Source organism: Onychomys torridus, chromosome 2, assembly GCF_903995425.1.
Source record: "Onychomys torridus chromosome 2, mOncTor1.1, whole genome shotgun sequence".
Taxonomy (NCBI): Eukaryota; Metazoa; Chordata; class Mammalia; order Rodentia; family Cricetidae; genus Onychomys; species Onychomys torridus.
The window spans coordinates 112815036-112837122 of NC_050444.1; the positions used below are offsets into that span (position 1 = coordinate 112815036).

Genomic DNA, 22087 nt, shown 5'->3' on the forward strand with positions numbered 1-22087 from the left:
TTGAACATTCTTACTTGGTTCTACCTCTAATGAAGTTTTTATCTGGTTAATGTTCTAAGGTTCATTAAATTAAGACAAAAGAAAGCTAAATATAAATCAATTTATAATACTTGAGGTAAATAGATTTTCATAAAGATTGCACTATTGTATTTAACTTTGCTATTTTAACCCAGTTGATGAGTAAAGAAATCGTGAGCTCTCCTGCAAGTGACACCATTGGAGAATTAGAGCAACAGGTAAGATTTTCATTGTGTGAGGAGAGTTGACAACAGTGACATGGTTCCCCGACCAGTTATTTCACAAAGGGTAAAATCCCTCCTGTGGGATTTGCTGTAAGATCCCACTTGGATATTAATATATGTTTTCTAATGTATGGAAGTAGTGATAGCATTATGTTCCAAGAGTAAGTGGCACTAAATATTTCAGTTGGCCTGTAATACTTATGTGGCCCATTCTACATGGTTATACTTTTAAACAGTAGATAATTTTTTAAAATCTCTAAAATTTTTATTATGATTTTAATACAGATACACACAACACACACACATATACACACACAATTTCTAGCCTTTTGTTGAGATTAAAGAAATAGCTCCAAGAGTCAGGATCCTGTGACAGCACATTTACACAGGATAAAGTTCCCTTCTCTCTTTCTGTAACCTGATCAGGATGGTCCAGGGAAAGAGAAAGGGTGAAAGGAGAGGCCAAATGTATTTTTAGGTATTTCTTTTGTAGGTCTCCCCACCCCCCAACCAGGGATAATATTAGATATCTTAAAGAGTATTTCAGATTTATTTTTTGATAGAAATTTTGTTTAAATAAATGCATACTTTCTTTTACATATTTTCTGCAATGAAATTAAAAAATTATAATATCTTATAACCTTTAAAATTGTACCAAGAATTTTCATAAAATTTCATCTGTGGGACCTTATCTTTAACTAATAGTAAGATTATAAAAATGTCACACCAAGGCAACACATGAAGGCTCATTAGTTAACAGATTATTTTTAAACGTGATTTCTCATATCACTAAATACACGTTGATAGAAGAATTTTCATTCTGATTCACTAAATGTGGTTTACTGAGAATGATGTTTTCTGTTTCAGCTTAAAAGGGCATTAGAAGAGCTTCAGGAAGCCACAGCAGAGAAGGAAGAGCTGAAGCAAAGGTGCCAGGAACTGGATATGCAGGTATGGACAGAGAATCCTGAGGAGAGAAAGGTAACATGTTCTGAAGGTTGGCTTTTATTTCATGGAAGAGACATTAAAATGATGATTCTTTAACATTTAAGCAGGAGTTTTAAAAGTATTTTTCTCTACTTTGAAAATTGTTGGCTTGATTAGCTTTAAGAAACACATTATACCAACTGGAGAATTTGGGCTATTTAGTACGTGAGGATTCAGTTGCATGTTATAAAAATGGGAGAGGACAACGTCCTGGACTGGGTTCTCTCCTTTCACCATGAGACTGAACTCAGGCCCACAGACTTGGAGGACAAGCCCCTTTAGTCCCCTGAGCTGTTTTACCATTACCCACTTACATTTATTTCATCAATTTTACTAGATGAGCAATTTCCTTGTACAACTGAAAACAGTCTAGCTGCTTGTTTATTTGTTTGTTTATTGGTTTTTAACCACAGATGCTTGTCTCCAGAATATGTGACTGGCTGTTTTCTGTTGGGCCCTCAATGAGAATTTAGGCTGAGAAAATGACTACATATGAAAACTAGCTTAGACCTCAGACTATCTGTTCTTCAGATTTAGATTTAGAAACATCGATTCGATTTCTCTTGTTTGAACTAAAATTCCTATACTCAGAATTCTGGTGTTGGAAGAATCCTTGAAAATCACCTCTTAGTCAAACTGTTTCATCCCTCTGTCAGAATACAGAACCCCCAGTTCTTCAGAGGTGGTTTTGCTATTGATGCTTGTTTCTCAGGTGACTGCACTTCAAGATGAGAAGAATTCACTGGTTTCTGAGAATGAGATGATGAATGAAAAGCTTGACCAGTTGGATGGCTCTTTTGATGATCCAAATACAATGGTTGCGAAAAAGTATTTTCATGCACAGCTACAACTAGAGCAATTACAAGAAGAAAACTACAGGTAGCATTTTTAGTAGAAATTACAGAGTTTTGTTAAACTAATATCCAAAGAGCCATAATTATCAATAACCAATAATTGAGAATTATATATGCTTAGGACATTGATTAAAGAACACCTAACAAAAATACCAAATGGTGTAGCAGTGCCTTCCTCACAGGGATTGGTCATATTAACCAGTTATAATATGTACATTAACACAAAGGAACTCAAAGACAGAAGCCAGACATTGGCAGTAAGAGTTGGGGGAGGGGTCACAGAGGCTTGGAGAGAGCGCCTCCATCTAAGTAAGTTAACAGTAACTAAAGGATGCAGATCTTAAGCTTAAAGGATGCTTTTCACTCAATAAACAGCTAAAGCTTTTGTCTTTAGTAAAGGTTGGTTGTTTCTGATGGGCTGTCTACTGAGCCTTATGCAAAGACCTTGAGAATGAGCATTTTAATTGTACCTTACATGTATTTTCCTATCATTTCAAACTTGCAAAATAAAGTTGCCAGGATATAAGGAACTCCTTCCTGTATACCTTTTACAGCCGTTTCATAGTTGTTGTTGTTATTACTTTTATAAAGCTTTCTCTGTTTAGCACAGTCATTATTCATGTTAGGGATTCAGATTTTTGGAGAAATGCAGATTCTTTAGCCCCCTCTAAGCTTCAGCATGTATTTCCTAAAAACAGCAAAACAGCATAATGATGATAATTAGGAGATTGTGCATTGACACCATGTTCCTGTCTAAACCACAGAACATTTTCCAATACAATCAGTTGTCTCAATTTCTTTATAACTTTTCCCTGTTCAAAATGGAACACAAGCTTTCATTAACTGATTCTTTCCCAGTGGATGCTACATCTGTCACTCTCATCCTTGGTTTTGATGCTCTGCTCTCTGAGGTTTGACCAAGTCAACCATTGTATCCTTTAAATGTAATCTTTCTTTTGTGTGCTTTCTGACACAGCAATATGCCCTAGACTGATTGTCCTTAATCTATTCAGAATTAATATTTTACTTCCTTACATACCATGTATGTAAAAAATTACTGTATTTATACATTTTTTTATCTTTGCCCATTAAAAAAATTTCATTTAGAACCAGATATACATAAGAGGTAAAGAGGAAACTCACAACATTATGTATCTTTCATTTGTGTTTCAATACTAATAGCTAAGAGTTACTTTAATTTTCCTTCTTCTGAAGATGGAATTTAAGTATGTCATTCATTTCAAATCTCAATAAGAAGACTAAGGATAGAAACTATATTAAAAATATTTCTTTTCTTTTAAGGCTTGAAGCTGCAAAAGATGATTACCGTGTTCACTGTGAGGAACTTGAAAAGCAGCTGATTGAATTTCAGCACAGAAACGATGAGCTGACAAGCCTTGCTGAGGAAACCAGAGCTCTGAAAGATGAGATAGATGTTCTTAGGTACGGCCTGTCCAGGTCCTCATGCCACTTCTCGGCTATTGTTTAGATAACTTGAGTGATTTCCAGTCTTACCAGAACTCTTAATATCCTTGTGGATTGATCACTTTTTACTTAGACTTCTGGTCATCTTCTGTGCTCATTAGTTAGACCTGCATTTAAAGATGTAGTGTTCAGTTCTTGTTAGAACAGTTTCACATCGGAACCCCAAATGATAATATTTTCTTAGAATTTTGTCAATAATACGCTACTGATTTCGTATGCATTACTGCGTTTTGGGAAACTCAGCGTAGGTAAGAATTCTAGTGTTTCTTTTAAGTAGGATTATCTGTGGGATATAAAATGTATGTTTAGCTGCCACTATGATTTTGGGAGTATGCATGCATGTTGTGGGAGCCCGAGGACACCTTGTGGGAGTTTGCTCTCCTCCCTCATGTGGGTTTTGGTGACTGAACTCAGGTGTCAGGCTTGCTCAGGAGCACCTTCAGCCACTGGGCTGACATTAGTATTTTTATGTGATTTTTTAATTTTTTTCTGTTTTAAATACCCATTTGAAAAGAAATCATTATAGCTATTAATTTGGACCTATGTGTGCTACTGAAGTGATTTAATTTTTTTCAGTTCATTTTTGCTTTAGCACAGTTGGTCAGATTAATGAAGTTCTAAAGAAAAGTGGTTTGCTAGAGACAAATTTGTCAATTGAGTCAACTTTATAAGCATATCGAACACTTAAACAACTATGCTAATCGATAATAGGTGGTTTTCCTGGGAACTAGATAGCTCAGAATTACTTAGTCACGTGTACCAAATCATGCATTTTGATACATTGTGCTAAAAGTCTGTCAATCTGTCAAATATGAAGGATTTTAATAGTTGATGACTTTACAACAAAAATAATGAACTTGAAATGGTTTTAGGCTTATGTTTTGGTTATTGTTTAGAGTATTCATTTTTAGCTAGAAAAAAAATTGTGTTCATACACATTTTATTCATGCAGGGCTACCTCAGACAAAGCAAATAAGCTGGAGTCGGCAGTGGAAGTGTATCGTCAGAAGCTACAAGATCTAAATGACCTCCGTAAGCAGGTGAAATCTTTACAGGAGACAAATATGATGTATATGCACAACACCGTGAGCTTGGAAGAGGAGCTGAAGAAGGCCAACGCGGCACGTGCGCAGCTGGAGACCTATAAGCGCCAGGTGAGCACTGTCTGAATAGGTCATTGATGAAATTAAGAGTTCAATGTTGTGATCTCATTTTTATTTTCCAAAGCGATACGGAAGTTTAGTATCGAGTGTAGTAAGTTGTATGCTCCTGATGAATTTCTTCTCTCTGCAGTTGTAGTTTAGGGGACAGTTAAAGAATCTGACTTACCTACATCCTTTACCTTTGTACTGCCTTCTGAAGACAGTTTCCCTGCTGAGCTTTTATTGTTTGTCAGTGTTTTGTTATGCCATATACCAAACAACCTTGAAAATTATTAAAATAAAGCCTACTTTTAAATATTTTGACTTAATTTACTTTTGATTTGTTGAGGTTTTTGTAATCCTTTTTCTTTTTGATGTTCTGTTTTTCCAAATACTTAGAATTAAAATGTCTGTTTCCAATTCACCTTTTTCATTTATTCAACCCTGAAAATTGATGAATCTCATGAACTTTTTTCTTTTACTTTTTTTTTTCCTGCCCAAAGGTTCAGGACCTTCACACTAAGCTTTCCTCTGAGTCTAAAAGGGCAGATACACTAGCATTTGAGATGAAGCGGCTTGAAGAAAAACATGAAGCTTTACTCAAGGAAAAAGAGGTGATCATAAATACTTGATTTTAAAAAAGTCTTTTTTTTTTTTTTGTTAGCTTTGAATTACCCTAATCCTAATCCTTAACCCCTAACCACTAACCTGAATCCTAAGCATATTTTTTTCCTAGTGATTTCCTAGTTTAATACCTTATGTTTAAGTCTTTGATCCATTTTTAGTTGCTATCTCAATACACAATGAGAGATATGGCTTGATTTTGGGGGGGGCAACAGTAATCGAAAAGGCATTCTTTTCTCCAGTATATTAAGTTTTTGTCCTTTTGATGGAGGATCATTTGACTATAAAGGTCTGGATTTATTTATAGTATTCGTGTTCCGTTTCATCAGTCACTTTGTCTGTTTTTTTGCCAGTACTTTGGTTCTGGTTGCTGCTCTATGCAGTGCATTTGGTGTCAAGTTCTGTGATGCTCCCATGTGATGCTTGGTTCAGGATTGCCATGACTATTCAGGATCTCTTGTGCTTTCATAAGAATTAAAGCTTTTCCCCAGTCATTCTTTTGTGAAAATGTTATCAATTCTTCCATGGTAACTACGCTGAATCTTTATAATTTGGGGTAGTTTAGACATTTTAGAAATGTTATATGATTCTTTATATAGAGAGTACTAAAGAAGAATTAGAATTGATAATTTTGTAAAGCTGCAGGACAGAAGCAGCACGCAAACTCAGTAGCTGTTTTATGCACCAATAGTGAGATTACTGCAAAGAAATCATGACAAAAGTCTCAGTGACAACAGCTACAAAATACATACATTTCTTTGTAGCTCGAAGTTTTCCTGTGTCCCGCCTGGTCCTTGGGGACATGGTGTTTCCATAGAAGCAGTGATACTTTGGAAGAAGAGGCTGTTAGTTCATGGTGGATGATGAGCAGAGAGAGGCATACAGGAGGTCCCCAAGGACATGGCCCAAAGACATCTGTCTCCTCCCACTAAGTCCGGTTTTGATTCTTTACCATCTAATACTGCCATCTTGTGAATCCACTAAGAATTAATCCATTCATCAGTTTAGAGTCCTCATGATCCAATCATCTCTGAAGTGCCATCTTGCCAACCTCATAGCTGTGCTTTGCTGATATTCTAGGCATTTTTCAGTTCAGTGGAGTTGAAAATTAAAACCATCACACAAGACTTTTAATATGTATCCATAGAATTGAGCCATCATTACTGTAATCAAGTTTGAGAATACTGTACTTCCAAAAAGAAATTCTTTACATTAGCAGGTAGCATATAGTCTGGTCTCCTTTCCATCAGTCTCAGTAACTATTTATGGATTTGCTGTCTCTGCATTTTGCTGGCCTGTCTGAAACATGCAGTGACATGACTAGGTTTTGTGATTATCTTGTTCAAGGTCACCCATATTTTCGCTCAAGCTTCATATGGTATACTGTCTCTTGGTAAATGATCCCATTGTGTTGATACAGCATTCTTCATTTGTCTGGTTGTCAGTGTGTGGACATTGGGACTCATCCCACTTTGGGCTGTTATAAATATTGCTGCTGGTTTATTCACACATTTTTATGTGGGTGGTTTTTATTCCTCTGGAGTACATACTAAGAAAGGTGACATAGTGCCTTATAATAAGTATATTTAATCTCTATTCTGTGTCCTTGCCAACACTTTCCTGACATTGTGGTTTATTTTAGCTGTCCTAGTGAATGTGAATTTTTACTTGCATTTCTGTAATGACTAAGGTCATAGAGCAAGTATGTGTACTTTATGGCTCTTAAGATCCTTCCCATGTTTCACTTCAATTATTTGCTGTTTGTAGTGTGAGGATTTTTTAAAAATATATTTTGGATGCAAATCCCTTCTTAGATAACTACTTTTTGAACATTTTCTATGATTCAGTGTGTTATCTTCTCATGTTCACAGTAGTCCTGTTTTCAGCAGAAATTTCCCATTTACTTTAAATCACAGTTGTCTGTTTTTCTTGGTTTTGGTTTACTTCTTTGTGTTTACTTCTTTGTGTTATTTGCAGGCTTTAGAGTCTGGCTCTTACATGTAGTCTGTGTTCCATTTTGTCCATGATGTGAAGTAGTGTCCAACTTACTCATTTGTAGGCTGCTGTCTGCTGTCCGGCATCATTTGTTTAAAAGACTGTTCTTTCTTCATTGAAACTGTCTTGTCACTCTAGCTGTACGAGCTAGTGGACCATGACTCTGTTATGGTGCATACATGGCATAGGATGTGTAACAGAAAGGGCAAAGCCTACACATTGGAGTGCATTAACAATAGTGTACTCACACTGGCTCATTGGTCACAAAAGTGCAAGGTGTTAGAAATACAGAAACTGGTAGTGGAAGAGAGATGAGAGAATGCATGTCCTGTTCATTTTTCTAATAAATTTGTCTACCCACAAAAGAGCCTACTAATTAAAAATAAATACATACTTAACCAGAAATGTAAGAGCATAAATCTTGCCTTTCAGCTCTTACACACTGACTATATGTCTAGCCCCCGTGTTTGTACCCCTCTGTCAGTCATGATCATTACAGCTTTTCAGTCAAGTTTTCAAATCAGAAAATGTGAATTCTGGGCAGGCTAGGTGGCTCAGTAGATAAAAGTTCCTGGTGTCAAAACTGACAACCTGAATTTGATCCCTGGACCCCATATGTGGAAGGACACATGCACATTTGTGTACACACACAATTGCTGTCTACTCATTGTTATGGGGGTTATAACTGCTGATAGAACAATTCTTTTTTAGAGACTGATAGAACAGCGAGACACTCTGAAAGAGACGAATGAGGAGCTACGGTGCTCACAGGCACAGCAAGATCACCTAAATCAAGCTGGTGAGTTGGGCAAATTTAAGTTTGTTTTTCTAATGATTGAAATACTAATGACAACTAATTGATTTCTGTTGCTTAGATGCATCTACTACAAAAAGTTATGAGAACCTCGCTGCTGAGATCATGCCAGTGGAATACAGGTAAATTTGTATTGACTGATATAACCTGTACCTAATAGTACAAATGCCAGTTGGTTTTAGTCTATCTTTTTTTAATGTATTTTAATTAAAAAGTTTTATTATTTAATAAAAGTTTATTATTATGATAGAGCTGAAAACTTTCTTAATTGTTTTTACTCCAGTAATTTAAAAAATTGTCAAAAGTAAAATTTTATGAACTGGCAGAGTAACAGTCTAGTGTTTACGACAAGGCTTGTATTGTATTGAAATAATTTTTCTATTTTTTTTAACTCTGGAAAACGCTTAATATATGATATTCAAATCCTTATGAGTAAAATAAAATAGAAGAATTGTTGGTAATAATGGTAAATTAAACAAAATACAAATGTAGGCATTCCCCCTTAGCCTGTCTTTTATCCTGGTTGTTTATGGTGGTTTACTTTTAGGCCTTTTACCTATCTAGTTGTAAAATATTACTTCTAGTCTTTGGCACAAGTCAGATTTTATTTATTAAAACTCAGATTATCCTTTGTTTAGTTTCATTAAGATATAATTCATTCACTTAAAATAATAGGTTGATATTTCTCACTATACTTACAGAGTTGTCATGGTCACAATGTGACCATCACCATTATTATCTGATTTTAGAACCATCTGTCATTACAGCTACATGACCCATATACCCAGTAACAGTTGTTCCCCATTCCCCCAGATCTCACCCCTAGATGACCAGTACTAGTTGCCTTTTATTAATATTTCAAAAACATAGAATCTTACTGTAGGTGGCCTTTCGGAACTCAAATCTTTTTCTCAGAATAATATAGACAGATAATACTGAAATTCTCTTTGACATATTTAAACTTTATAGACAAGACTATAATTGATAACACAACAGTATAAAATTACATCAGAAGCAAAATCCCACAAACTTAACATTCTAATATAACATGAATTTTCTTACTAGGCTGTAAGGTCATCTGCTTTGTTATTAAAGAAGAAGCTTACTGCCTAAAATTCATATAACAAAAAGCTACTTTACTTTAGAAGTTAAGTAACTCATTTCAGGTTATAAAATTATAAGAAGACAAAAAGCAATATCATTAACAAACCTGAGTAGTTATATAAAATGAGAGTCATTTTCTTTGTTGTTGAGTCAATCATTATGCTAAAATCAGTTTTTCAATGGCTATAGAGCTTAATTTTTAGAGTGATGCTTTGTCCATTTAAAACAAAATTTGAATTTGTTGAAAGTAGTTGCTTTGGGAGTATGAGATTTGGAAACAGGAGAAATTGTAAATTTCCTGTTTAATATCAGAATGAAAATTGCATTGAATCTCAATATGAAAAATATCTGAAGACCTTTATATAAACCATTAATAATTTAAAAAATATTTTAAAATATCCTATGTGTACTGTATTTACACCATGTCTTGTCTCTAGCCCCGATGTGTACCCTTCTCACTCATTACCTCTCTTTAGTTATCATTGTTACATATATATTAAACAACCAATAAATCTTACCTGCTGAGTCCATTTATGTTGTTGATATGTATGTGTTTTGGGACCTGACCATTTGGGATTGGATAACCAATTAGGGGTTCATTTCTGGAGAAGACTGATTGTCTTTCAGCAGCCTTTAATTGCCTGTATCATCTTCATCTTGGGAGATTTCCCCATCCATCTGATGCTGTCTTTGCTCAGGTGTTTTTTAGGCAGCTATGTAGTTGAGATCTCATGCATGCAGCTTCCCTGTTATATATAAAAGGTAAATTTCTCAGAAGATGTTTCTTGGTCCTCTGTGTCTTGCAATCTTCCCATCCCCTTTTCTGTCATGTTCCAGGGGCTTAGATGTAGAATTGTGTTGTATGAGTTGGTGCTGAGCATCCCACAGTCAGTTGTTCTTAGCATTTTGACCAGTTCTGGATTCCTGTAATGGTTTCCTACAGCAGCAAATAGAAGTTTCTTGGCTGAGGGGCAAGAGGTACACTTATCTGTGGGTATAAGGATGAGTATTAAGAATACAGTTTAAAGCTGAGCATAGTGACACATGCTTTTTATCCCAGTGCTTTGGAGGCAGAGGCAGACAGATCTCTTGAGTTCTGGGCCAATCAATGCTACATAGTGAGACCCTGTCTAAAAAAGAAGAAAAAAAGAATGCAGTTAAAGATTATATACTGATTTGGGGAAGTAGCACTAGTAGGTAGATTCTATTGAGTAGGCCTCAAGTCCAGTTACCAAGATGTAAGTGCCAATATTGGATCTTTTAGGTTGTCTTGTCGTGCCGGTCATTGTGGTCTGTAAGCACCACAGCTGGGTAGGACTACTGATTACTTTTCTTCCTTGGCAGCTTTCTTAGCACTTTCAAGTACTGTAAAATCTGCTCCTCACGGAGGAGACTGCCAGGTCAGATTCTGCTGGATTCTTCTTGAGTCATGAGTGCCTGGTGTCTTCCACAATAGGGACTTAGCTTCAACCTCTGAGAGGCAAGCAAGTGCAACAGCAACAGCCTATATTCTTTTAGGAGTCTCTTAGATACCTCTAACCAACAATTAGAAAGGAGTTTCTTAGACCTACACTGGGGTTTTCTTGCTCTTTGGTTCTTGGGAAAAGCGTAATCACAGTAAGTGGCATAACTTCATTTAAAAAAATACATACTTCCACATGCAGTTATACATAGCTTTAGATGAACATAAATGATTCTCCCACCAAAAAACATCCTTTCTGTTTACTGCCTGCCTTGGGACTGCACTATTTGAACCTTCTCAAATTACTTCCCTCCCCATTTTTCCTGTTTACTACTTCATGGCACCCATTATCCCAGCTTCCTATCTCTAGAGGCTTTTCAGGGTTCTGTGGTTACTCCAGGTAGACACTCAACTCCTGGACATTCAGAGCTGAAAGGACAAGTAAGAGAAATAGAGCATTTATATTTCTTGATCTGGTTCGCCTTCAATTATTTTCTTCTTTCAACTATTTATTTGCTGATTTCATGATTCCATTTTTCTTTACAGCCAAATAATCTCATAAAGTTAAGAATAAATCACTCCTTGGCCTATGCCTGATAGGCTCAGCATCACAATAGAAAAGAAATGAGAACAACAAAATGTCCTTCAACTGATGAATGATAGTGACAATGTGATACATATACACAAAAGTTTTTCTTAATATGTATAGAGAGACTGATGATCATAAAAATGTATTAAGATTTTTAGGCAAACTGTTTTCTACTTTTGCTTGTGTTTTATCATATACATCCTAAGAATATACTTTTCCTGAGGTTGCTAAAATTAAAAAGTGAAGTAGTATTATCTAGGGATTTGCATAATTGTTTAATGGTGTATCTCATGATCATATACTGTTACCTTTAACTTTTGAGGTATAACCTTGCAAGGCATACAGTGTTTCTTTAAAACTTTGAGGAGTTTTTATCATATTTTAAAATTAGAGCTATTGAGTAGATAGGAATTCCCTTAAAATAATATGGTGGTTCCAGTGAGATTGCTCAGTGGGTTAAGGTACTTTCTGCCACTTTAGCTACCTGCATGCTGTCCCTGGACCACGTGGTGAAGGAGTGAACTGACTCCACAAGTTGAATACCATGGGACATGTGTGCACAAACACATATACATGTTTCTACACACAAAATAAGTATATAAACGTAGCAACAATTTGAAAATATATTGTAAACTTTATTTTAAAAATTTAAAAAATGCTTTTCAACATTAGAGAGGTGTTCATTCGACTGCAGCATGAAAACAAAATGCTTCGCCTGCAGCAGGAAGGGACGGAGAATGAACGCATCGAGCAGCTGCAGGAGCAGCTGGAGCAGAAGCACCGCAAGATGAACGAGTTGGAGACTGAACACAGGTGACTGTTGCCATTGGAAGTCAAATGACTCAGTTACCTAGAAGTAGGAAACAGCACTATGGCCTGAGTAGACGGTATTGCCAAGCAGATGTTTCTCACCACTGTACTCCTTACTCTGTGAAGAACTCAAAGGATTTAGTTCAGTGATATTATCATAAAATATAGAATAATGTGTTCATTTTAATAGACTTAGCTAGCCAGGTACTTATTCTTAATGTTCACTAGATAGCCTCACAACCGAAAGAAAACAAGTGGGTAAATAATGGTTTGGCGGCTACTACACTTGGTGTGTAGATAAGACACAGATTGTATAGTCAAGTTTTTAAAATTCTTAAATGCAGGGGTTTTTTTTTATTTCAATAATAATATATGAAGTAATACCTAACACAGATCAAAAGTTACATTTTTAAATAGAATAAAATGTTTTACTGAGATTTATATTGGTGAGGTAAAATTTCTCAAAAATTCATCTATATTTTAAAAATACTGGTCATTCTACAATCTTGGACATGGAAATTTACATCTTAGTCATAGAGTAACACTTACAGAGAATGGAAATGGTGTGGTATTTAAACATGGGCCTTTTTTGTGTGGTCAATTAGAATTCCACTTGCTTAACTCAGACACTATTTCTTGGCAAGTTACTTAAATTCAGACTATTCAACTATAGACACAGGAAGAAGAAGCTGGCTAATGTATTTGCAGCAAATGGTGTGCTTTCCTAGTTCCACTCAAATACCTTCAACTTTTTTTTGTTTTTGTTTTTTGTTTTTTGAGACAGAGTTTCTCTGTGTAGCTTTGAAGCCTTCACTGGAACTCACTTTGTAGACCAGGCTGGCCTTGAACTCACAGTGATCCACCTTACTCTGCCTCCTGAGTGCTGGGATTAAAAGTGCCTGGCTTAAGTACCTTAAACTTTTTATCATCCTAAACAATACTTATATCTGACGTCTGTCAGAATCTTCCATGATGCCCTTCCTTCTGTGCTTCAGTCTTGTTTTTTCACTGTTAGAAACTGAAGCCAGGGCTTCTACATGACAGGCCAGCAAGTGTCCTATGCTGAGCTATCTCTCCATTCTCATAAATAATAGTTACATACAAGCACTTTTGCAGACGAGTTCAGTAAATCCTCACTATGAATTAGTGACTGTGGGCACCTTTTTTTGTGGATAAGGAGGTGGAGGTGGAGAGGGTCTGAAACTTAATGAAGTTAGACAGCTTCTAAGCTCTGGATTCCACATTGAAAGCATCTGCCGACCTGACTGCTGAGTGTCTTCTAACTTACCTCATTAAGGAGATAACTCACTATAGAGCTGCAGCTGGATTTGTTTATCCAGCTTTTACCAGATTATCAAGAGACCACTGGGGTTTCGAACACTTGAACTGTGTTTTCTGTGAGTAAAATAGGGTACATTTGAACTTTCTGAAGAGACTTGGCTATTACTATCTTGATAACCCTAGAAATGCGAGATTTCAGATTTTGGTGTGCTGATAAAGAATGATAGACATGTGACTACTATGTTCAGTATTGCACATATGTGCTTTAAGAGAGGAAAAGTTCTTTTTAAGTTATTTCCACAGAAGTGACATCCTGTTCTCCCTATTATGCTTTTCACAGGTAATTGCCTTGTACTTATTTATGCTAGCACTTGTATTAAATTGCATGAATGCACTTTTATAGACCTCTAACTGCTTTAACTTTAAATATGAGTAGATAAATACCAACTCATGTCACAATAGATTGAGCAAGGAGCGCATTGGAGAATTGCAGCAGCAGATTGAGGACCTCCAGAAATCGTTGCAAGAGCAGGGCTCCAAGTCTGAAGGCGAAAGTGTAAGTAACAGAGTCCTTAACTTGCTCTATGTGTAGTCTCTAATAGTTTCTACTACCTACTTCTCTGCATTTGAAATGGTACCCTTTTCGTTAACGGTACCTTCAAATACCGTATATATCTGCATAACAGATGCAGTGATTTTTGCCAACTTGAAGTCTTTTAGATTGCTCACATATATCGTAAGGTGATTTCTATCTGTCCTGCTTGGCACCTATACTTAAGTTCTCTAAGTCTTGACCCAGAGAGTGATGCTTTGAGGCCTAACAGATCTACTGGAATTTTGTCAAGCTTGTCCTGAAGAAAAAGCGAAATGAGAATAATCAGCACTCAGAATTGAAAAAGCTTCCTAATAGGAAACACGTAGTTTCAACTGACAGATCATTGAAGAAATCATGACGAGTGTGAAGGATATTGACACAGTTTGGAAGACATCACCCCTAATGCTTCCCCTACTTTCATCTCAAAACATTTTAGACAGAGTGGGCTGAGATGGAAAGACTTGAAAAGAGATAGATTCAATCTGAATTTTGACATACCTAGCAGTTTTCCCATACTTTATCTGTATATGTGGGGAAGAAAAAAATTGAGAAAGATGTTGATTAAAAGAAAAGGTAGATGTGGATGTGTTACAGAAACCAGTTGATAGAAAATACTGGTGGGGGAGGAAGCTGTAAAGTAAGGAGAGCTGGAAAGGCAGGTTAAAAGGGGTGAATTTCCCTTCTGTCTTTTGTATACTTTATATGGTTTTCTCTTTTTTCCCTGGGGGCTTGGAACATAGAAGTCATCTCATGCATGGCGGCATCTCATATGTGCATATATACGGTATTGTATCCTCTCTAATACAGATATCACTAAGCCACCTTGGGAATACTTTTAAAATGACACCTATTTGGGGGACAACATTTTGGGTTGCAGTGTTTTGAAGATTGTTAATTCCTTCACCTTTTGTTTTTAATGTATTGATGTCCACGTTATCAGAGTTTTACAGGTACCTAATTGTTGCGGAACTGCTGTTATGGTTGAAAGTACTACTTTTAAAAGAGGAAACTTGATATTTTAAATTGGATTTTGACAAAAATCTAGTTGCCTCATTTTAATGTTGATATTAAAGTGCTTTATTTACAATGATAGTTTTATAAGATAAATACTAAAATCTGTATTTTTTAATAGTTGTTAATTAGATACTGAAATGTTTGATACTCCTCAATATATCACATTCAGCTTGGATTTGCTATTTTTCTTCAAGTTCAAGTTTAATTTTTATTATGTTCAAAAATAAGCAGACTTTTTTTGTTACTGTTCATTACTTCATTTCCCAGTCTTATTTCCTTTTGATATAGAAAATATACCTAAAATTTTAGGTATTAGAAACTGTGCTATTACAAGTACATGTTTTGAAGTCTATTTTTACATAATATACCTTTAAAAGAGGTGAAGAGATTTAGATATTTGGGAAATTTACTCTTCCCAAGGGAGTCATCTTAACAGCAACTATTTTTAATTTTATAGTCCAGCAAACTAAAGCAGAAGTTGGAAGCTCATATGTAAGTAAAACTGGTGTTTCATTTCAAAGGGGGAAGGGTTGTAGAAGGTTCTGGAAAATGTCTTTTTCTGACTTGGTGAATGAAAGCACAGTCCCAGACTACTCACCACTGCTACCAAGAGCAAGAGAAAACATGTTCATCTGCTCATGCCTGGCAGCCAGCCCAACTCCTACATTTTTAAACAGCTAACATCTTCTGACAGATTTAACTAAGCAGACATTTATTAGCCAACCAATTTGATGTTGTGACTACTAACCCTATGAAGCATTTCCTTTCAGTTGTGCAGTAAGTGGAGGTGCTGAGGGAAAAGGCAAAGGCTTTGTTATGTACCATGTCAGGTGCGTTAACATCTACACAGCAGACCCTGTAGTGAGGTAAATAGATTCCCACTTTACCTGTGGGAAACTAAAGATCAGACTGATTCTTGCCCAAAGTCCAAACATTATTGTGGCAAAGTCCAGTTTTCATTCTTAGGTCTGTTTGATACCAAGCTCCATGCTCTCTCTACTACTTAGGGAAAAACTAACAGAAGTCCATGAAGAATTACAGAAGAAACAGGAGCTCATTGAAGACCTTCAGCCCGATATAAGTCAGAACGGTAAGTTTGTGTAAAATCTGGACACACTGCTCAGGATCTGCCCTTCTAGTGAAGCAGATAAGAAAATAGATCCATCTTTACAAAGTGTGTAGTGTGCACATTGCATAAGAACCATGCTAATTTTTAATGCTAAGTTCATTTGTATATATAATTTTAAAGCAAAAAACAATTTTAATAAGATGAACTGATTGATATAAAGGAGTATCAAACATTGTAAATGTAATTGTAGAATCTAAAATAATTTCAAGATGAGTTAAAATGAACGTCAAAACAATAATGTCTTATTTTCTTTCCTGTGGTTGTGATTACATTGAACAGTATATTTCACATTCTTAATGTTTATTATAAAGGTAGAAACATTTAGATTATAGACAGTGACTGAGGATACATTACTTGTAGTTCAGAAGTTTTAGATAAGAATAAATTATTAAGAAGAAATTAAAGGCTTTTTCTTGGAAGCTCTCAGTAGTCATTGGAAAATAAGTTTGATAAATACAGTTTATGTGTGAGGATCAAGTGTTTTGAATATGTGATAATTGCTTTAATTTTTTTTTTTTTTTTTACAAATAGTCCAAAAGATCAGTGAGCTTGAAGCTGCTCTTCAGAAGAAGGATGAAGATATGAAAGCAATGGAGGAGAGATATAAAATGTACTTAGAGAAAGCCAGAAATGTGAGTAACCCCACCTGCTCAGCTGATTCCTTATATCCCATTTTCTAGTCATCCCTAGTTCTGATTGTACTGCAGGTCTGTGTCTGAACCTGGTCACTTTGTTCATCTCTGCCTTGCCTTGCCTGTCAGGTTTCTGCCATCTTCTATAGGAGTCTTGCTTACTCAGTCTGACTTAGTGTCAGATAAATATGACCTTAGGGAAAGACAGTGATTACTATGATATAAAGTCTTTTACTTTTAGAACAACAAACTTAGAATTATGTATTAAGGTTGTAGCATGTTCACTGAGAATAAAATTTACTAGAGTGTTAGCAAAATGAATGAAATTGTTTACCTTTTTATGGAGACAGTCTCTTGGAATGTACCAAATTGGCTTTATTTTACACTTTAGAGACTTAAACTCTATCCTGATGTTCATCAGACTAAATTTTTTCTTTTCCTTATTCTATAGTTTAGCTCAAATATCTGTGAAATATTGTTTTCATAGTCTTATTTCCATGAATACTACATATAAATATTCTCTCAGAATATTATATTAGTATATTCTTTTCTATTTAGTAAATGAAATTTCATAGTGGTACAACATTAAAATAATAGTAGTATGTTGTTGGTGTTGTTTTCTTTTGGGGAGCTCTCTACCCAGCTCCCAAATAAATCACACACATTATTACTTACAAATGCTCGGCCTTAGCTTGACTTGTTGATAGCCAGCTTTCCTTAACTTATATTATCCCTGCTACCTTTTGCCTCTGGGCTTTTCCCATTCTCTTACTCCGTGGTTTGCTGTGTAGCTGGCCCTTGGAGTCCTCCTTCTCTTACTCCTCCTTTTCTCCAAAATTTCTCCATCTATTCTTTCTGCCTGATACCCCTGCCTATCCTTTAACCTGCCTTGCTATTGGCCATTCAGTTCTTTATTAGACCATCAGGTGTTTTAGACAGGCAAAGTAACATAGCTTCATAAAGTTAAATAAATGCAACATAAACAAAAGTAACACACCTTACAGTAATATCTACACTTCCTCCTTTTTGTCTAAATAAAAATGTTTTAACTTTAACATAGTATAACTACATACAAAAAAAACCAGTTATCAAGTAAGAATTAATTTACATGATTCAGTCCATTTACATTTAGCAAATTCAGAGAAAGAACTCTAACATCCATCCATCTTAGTAACTCCAAAGGTTTATACATAGTTTACTTTCTATCATAAACAAGGAAAACTGCAACTATAACTATCTAGTCTTCAACTCCATCAAAGACCCAGAAGGATGTAATATTATCTAACAACAGAGACATTTGGCTTCCTGGACAGTCACCCAAAGTTTCTCTGCAACGTTGGTGCATCCATCTTTAGCCTACAGGCCCATAGTAGACTTTTCAATGAGGCAGGAGATTTGAAAGACTGTCTCACCTATATTGGCAAAATTTGTCAGTCACTTTCCTCTGTGTCCTGAAGAATGTGTGGCAGTTTCTTCTGTGAAGCAGCAACCCTGAAGGACCATCCTGCCTTACTTTGGCAAAGCTCAGCAGTCACTTTTCTGTGGGTCTGCATGTCCAGTTTATATAACATATTATCAGCAGTCAAAGGCAAGGGCAGTTTCTTTGCCCAGTGGCTAACCTTGCCACAGTGAAAGCAAACTCCATAAGGAGTTTCTTCAATGCCCATCATCTCTGAAGTAAACTGTGCTGCCAGGAGCAGATATGTCTCACTGTCATGAAAAGCCCTAAGTTAACATTTTAAATGTTGTATGTCTTTGAATAGTTTGAAGACCATCTATCTATATAAAATATATATCTATATGATCTCAAAGCATACCTCATATCTACAAATTTGATTGTTATAAAGACTAACCACTAACCTATGTTTCCTGATTATCCTACATAGTTTATAATAACATCTTTCAAAAACTAAAATTTTTACCTTACATTTTTAAACAAACTGCATAGGTATAATACCTCAAACAAAAATAGAAACATACATGCAATATGTTGTAACAAAAATAACCTTAAATTTTTATCAGTATACAAAAATCCTGTAAACAATTAGATTAGAACCATATGTACAGTGTAACAAAAATAACTTTAAATTTGTATCAATATTCTATATTCCCCTAAATGACAACAAACATCCATAACCTACCAAATAACCAAAAACCACCCATACCCCAATCTCTTGGAAATGTTGGCATAGTTTTCTCCATACTGCTTCCTGCTGTTTGTGGAGGAAGCATCTTTAAGGTCCCAGAGAGAAAATTTGAGATAATGACCAAGTCCTAGGAAAACCAGCAGTAATCTTTGCTGATAGATATTACCTGTCAGGATTCAGGAGGTCTCACCTCATCAAACTTGATCCATATTAACCCTGAAGGAATCCATAGCCTCTCATCTTCTGTGGGAACAAAACTCTAAAGCATTTTTGATTTTTATTTGACAAATATATTTTTTGACTTTTTAAGTTAAGGCAGTCCTAAAGCATATTGGTTGATTTATTTCAACAGTTCCTCTTTCAATTCCAAGTTTCTTTGCAGTTGTCCTTTGCTTTCAACAATCAAAAAATTCAAAATCAACACAATAACATACAGGATTCAGACTCTCTGTGTATTTCCCATCTTATATGCCTTTTTTTCTTTTATATTACTTTCACTATCTCTTAAAAGACTTTATTATTAATTTTAAACTATTCATTTCTTTCTATGACTATTGTTTTTCTTTTCTTAAGCCTACTCACATTGTTAAACACACTGTAACCAGTTTAGAGGTTTTTCTGTCTGGACCTCCTTTATTGCATATCTTTAGCCTTTTTTGACCTCATGAACAAGCCTTTAAACTGCTAACCTACACCTGGATCCTCTACACGACTGGCTCTGCCCACTTTTTGGGTTGTAGAAACCAAGCATTTAACTCTTGGCAGGTTACAGGTTTGTGACCAGGAACTGATTCAACCCTCCTAGAGCTCCAGAATGGTGATGCTTGTACTGTGGCTGGAGTTTTTACTTAGTTTTTTGTTCCTACTTAACATAGTAACTGCTCAAGGCTTACCAGCATACAGAAACTCTTAAAGGAGACATATCTTTTTTTTTTTTTTTTTTTAAAGCTTTCTTAGGCACTAAGGAAATTCAGGCCCCAAGTTGGGCACCAAAATGCTGTTGTTGTTATTTATTTTGGGGAGCCCACCACCCAGCTCCCAAATAAATTACACATAGAGGCTTACTATTATTTTAAACACCTGGTCTTACCTTGGCTTGTTGCTTACTAGCTTTCCTTAGCTTACGTTATCCCTACTACACTCTGCCTCTGGCCTTTTCCCATCCTCTTCCTTCTGTGGCTCCTTTCTTTTCTTCTCCTCCCAGGTTTCTCCTTCTGTCTATTCTCTTTGCCTGCCAGTCTTGCCTATCCTTTCTTTTGCCTTGCTATTGGCCATTCAGTTCTTTATTAGACCATCAGGTGTTTTAAACAGGCAAAGTAACACAACTTCACAGAGTTAAACAAATGCAACATAAACAAAAGTAACACGCCTTAAAGTAATATTCTACAACAGTAGTATATTTATTTGTCTTAATATTTAGATTCCATATATTTACCAGTTAAGATGTCAATACAAGCTGTAGTGAAAGTTGAACCCTGAATCTTAAGGCTTCACATGATGAACGTCACCTTCCTGATTGTAGTGGATACTAGATATAGTCATACATGAGAGGGGCTCTCAGTGTGGTCATTCAGGTTGTGACACAGGAGCCCAAGTTTACTTAACATTGTCTAGCTAGTAGGTGAGAAGAGACAATATAGACTGCAGAGAAAATATGCAGTAGGTTAGGCCTGGAGACAGCAAACTTAGTGGGAGAGCTCCCATGTGTCCACAATGAACATCTGAAAGGGCATAAAGATGCAACAAAGTTATATTTCAGAAATAAAAAGCAAATAGATTTGATAAGCATGCAAGACCCAGGTTTGATTTCTACCACTCACTTGATGGCACACAACCATCTGTAACTCCAGTTCCAGGGAATTGGATGACCTTTTCTGGCCTTTGTAGGTACAGAGCAAACACATGGTACTCATATGTACATGTAGACAGATGCCTAGAGATGAGGGCAAGAAGGCAGTGAAAGCCCTTCAGGGCTACCTTTTATTTAGAATGAGGTAGAAAGCACAAGGCTTCTGAGCAGAGGTCATCTCCCCAAATAAAACTGATAAATTACCTTTAAAAAGCTAAACAAATAAACTCCAGTGCTCAAAGTTTAAATAACAAAAAGGCTAAGTAGCTTCCATTGAATATATAGACAAGAGACATTTGTTTTTGTGTTGTTTTCCCTTTTTTGTTTTTTAAATTAAGTTGTAAATAAGTTCCTAGTGACTTCATGGATAATCTATGTTATAACTTTTATAAAACATGTTCTTACATTTTTAATGCTTTTGAAGACAAAGTGGACATGACTTTTCTCTTTATACAGGTAATAAAAACTCTAGATCCCAAATTAAATCCAGCATCAGCAGAAATAATGTTACTTAGAAAGCAGCTGGCGGAGAAAGAAAGAAGAATTGAGATTCTAGAGGTAACGCTTCCACAGCACTCACCTCCTCACCCTCCCTGGAGGCTTGGGAATTCACTTCTGTCATATTTGCCATTCATGATGAGGTTTCATAAAACCTTTACTAATCATGGTGTGACCCTGCTAAGCTAAGAATCTGAGTTCTTAGCTATTGAAGGCATTTTTGTACTACTACTTACATCATTTTTATGAATTCAGGTGGATGTGACATTATTCAGTTTTGTGTTTGATTTCATAATTTATTAGTTTCTTTTGTAAAATGTTTTACAGGATCACTGTTTTCAACACTGTGGTAAGAGTAGGTGCTGTTTTTGAAATGCATACAAAGAAGTCGTGCTGAGCTATGTTTTCTGACCTTATGAACTATGATTGGTTTCTTTTCACATACCTAGAACACAGTCTATTCATACACTGTTTCCTTGTATGATTCCCAACAAAGTCAGTATGAGCTGTGATGGAATTGTTTTCCCTTGAAACTTGTAATACTTTCTCTTTCCTGCATCCAGAATATATATACCAGGCTAGTGTATGCCTGCTCTCAGAATTTATCCAGACCATGCCATGTTTGTAAAATGCACAGGGAATATGTATGTTCACATTCTAACTCAATTGTCCAACTCTCTTCCTCTAAAATGTTTTCTGTATGAAGTAGTCTGCCTCATTTCTGTAGCCCCAGCATTAAATATTGTGTAAATCAGAGGCTGGTCTTGCAGCTTTATTGGTAACTTATCTTAGTCCTCACCTCTCTTGTTTGATTCTTTGCGTGGGCTTGTCCAG

The 22087-nt window shown here is 35.8% G+C and overlaps 1 protein-coding gene across 1 annotated transcript in view; it reads left to right on the plus strand.

Moving 5' to 3' along the window:
• Positions 1-22087, plus strand: part of Hook1 (hook microtubule tethering protein 1) — a 46288-nt gene that overhangs the window by 19388 nt on the left and 4813 nt on the right. Inside the window, exons 7-20 of the mRNA XM_036178725.1 lie at positions 174-236; positions 1110-1193; positions 1942-2108; positions 3386-3526; positions 4521-4722; positions 5214-5324; positions 8041-8128; positions 8205-8265; positions 11971-12111; positions 13852-13945; positions 15456-15490; positions 16006-16088; positions 16659-16759; positions 21212-21313. Coding sequence (XP_036034618.1) covers positions 174-236; positions 1110-1193; positions 1942-2108; positions 3386-3526; positions 4521-4722; positions 5214-5324; positions 8041-8128; positions 8205-8265; positions 11971-12111; positions 13852-13945; positions 15456-15490; positions 16006-16088; positions 16659-16759; positions 21212-21313 — 1473 coding nt within the window. The remainder of the gene's footprint in view (positions 1-173; positions 237-1109; positions 1194-1941; positions 2109-3385; positions 3527-4520; positions 4723-5213; positions 5325-8040; positions 8129-8204; positions 8266-11970; positions 12112-13851; positions 13946-15455; positions 15491-16005; positions 16089-16658; positions 16760-21211; positions 21314-22087) is intronic.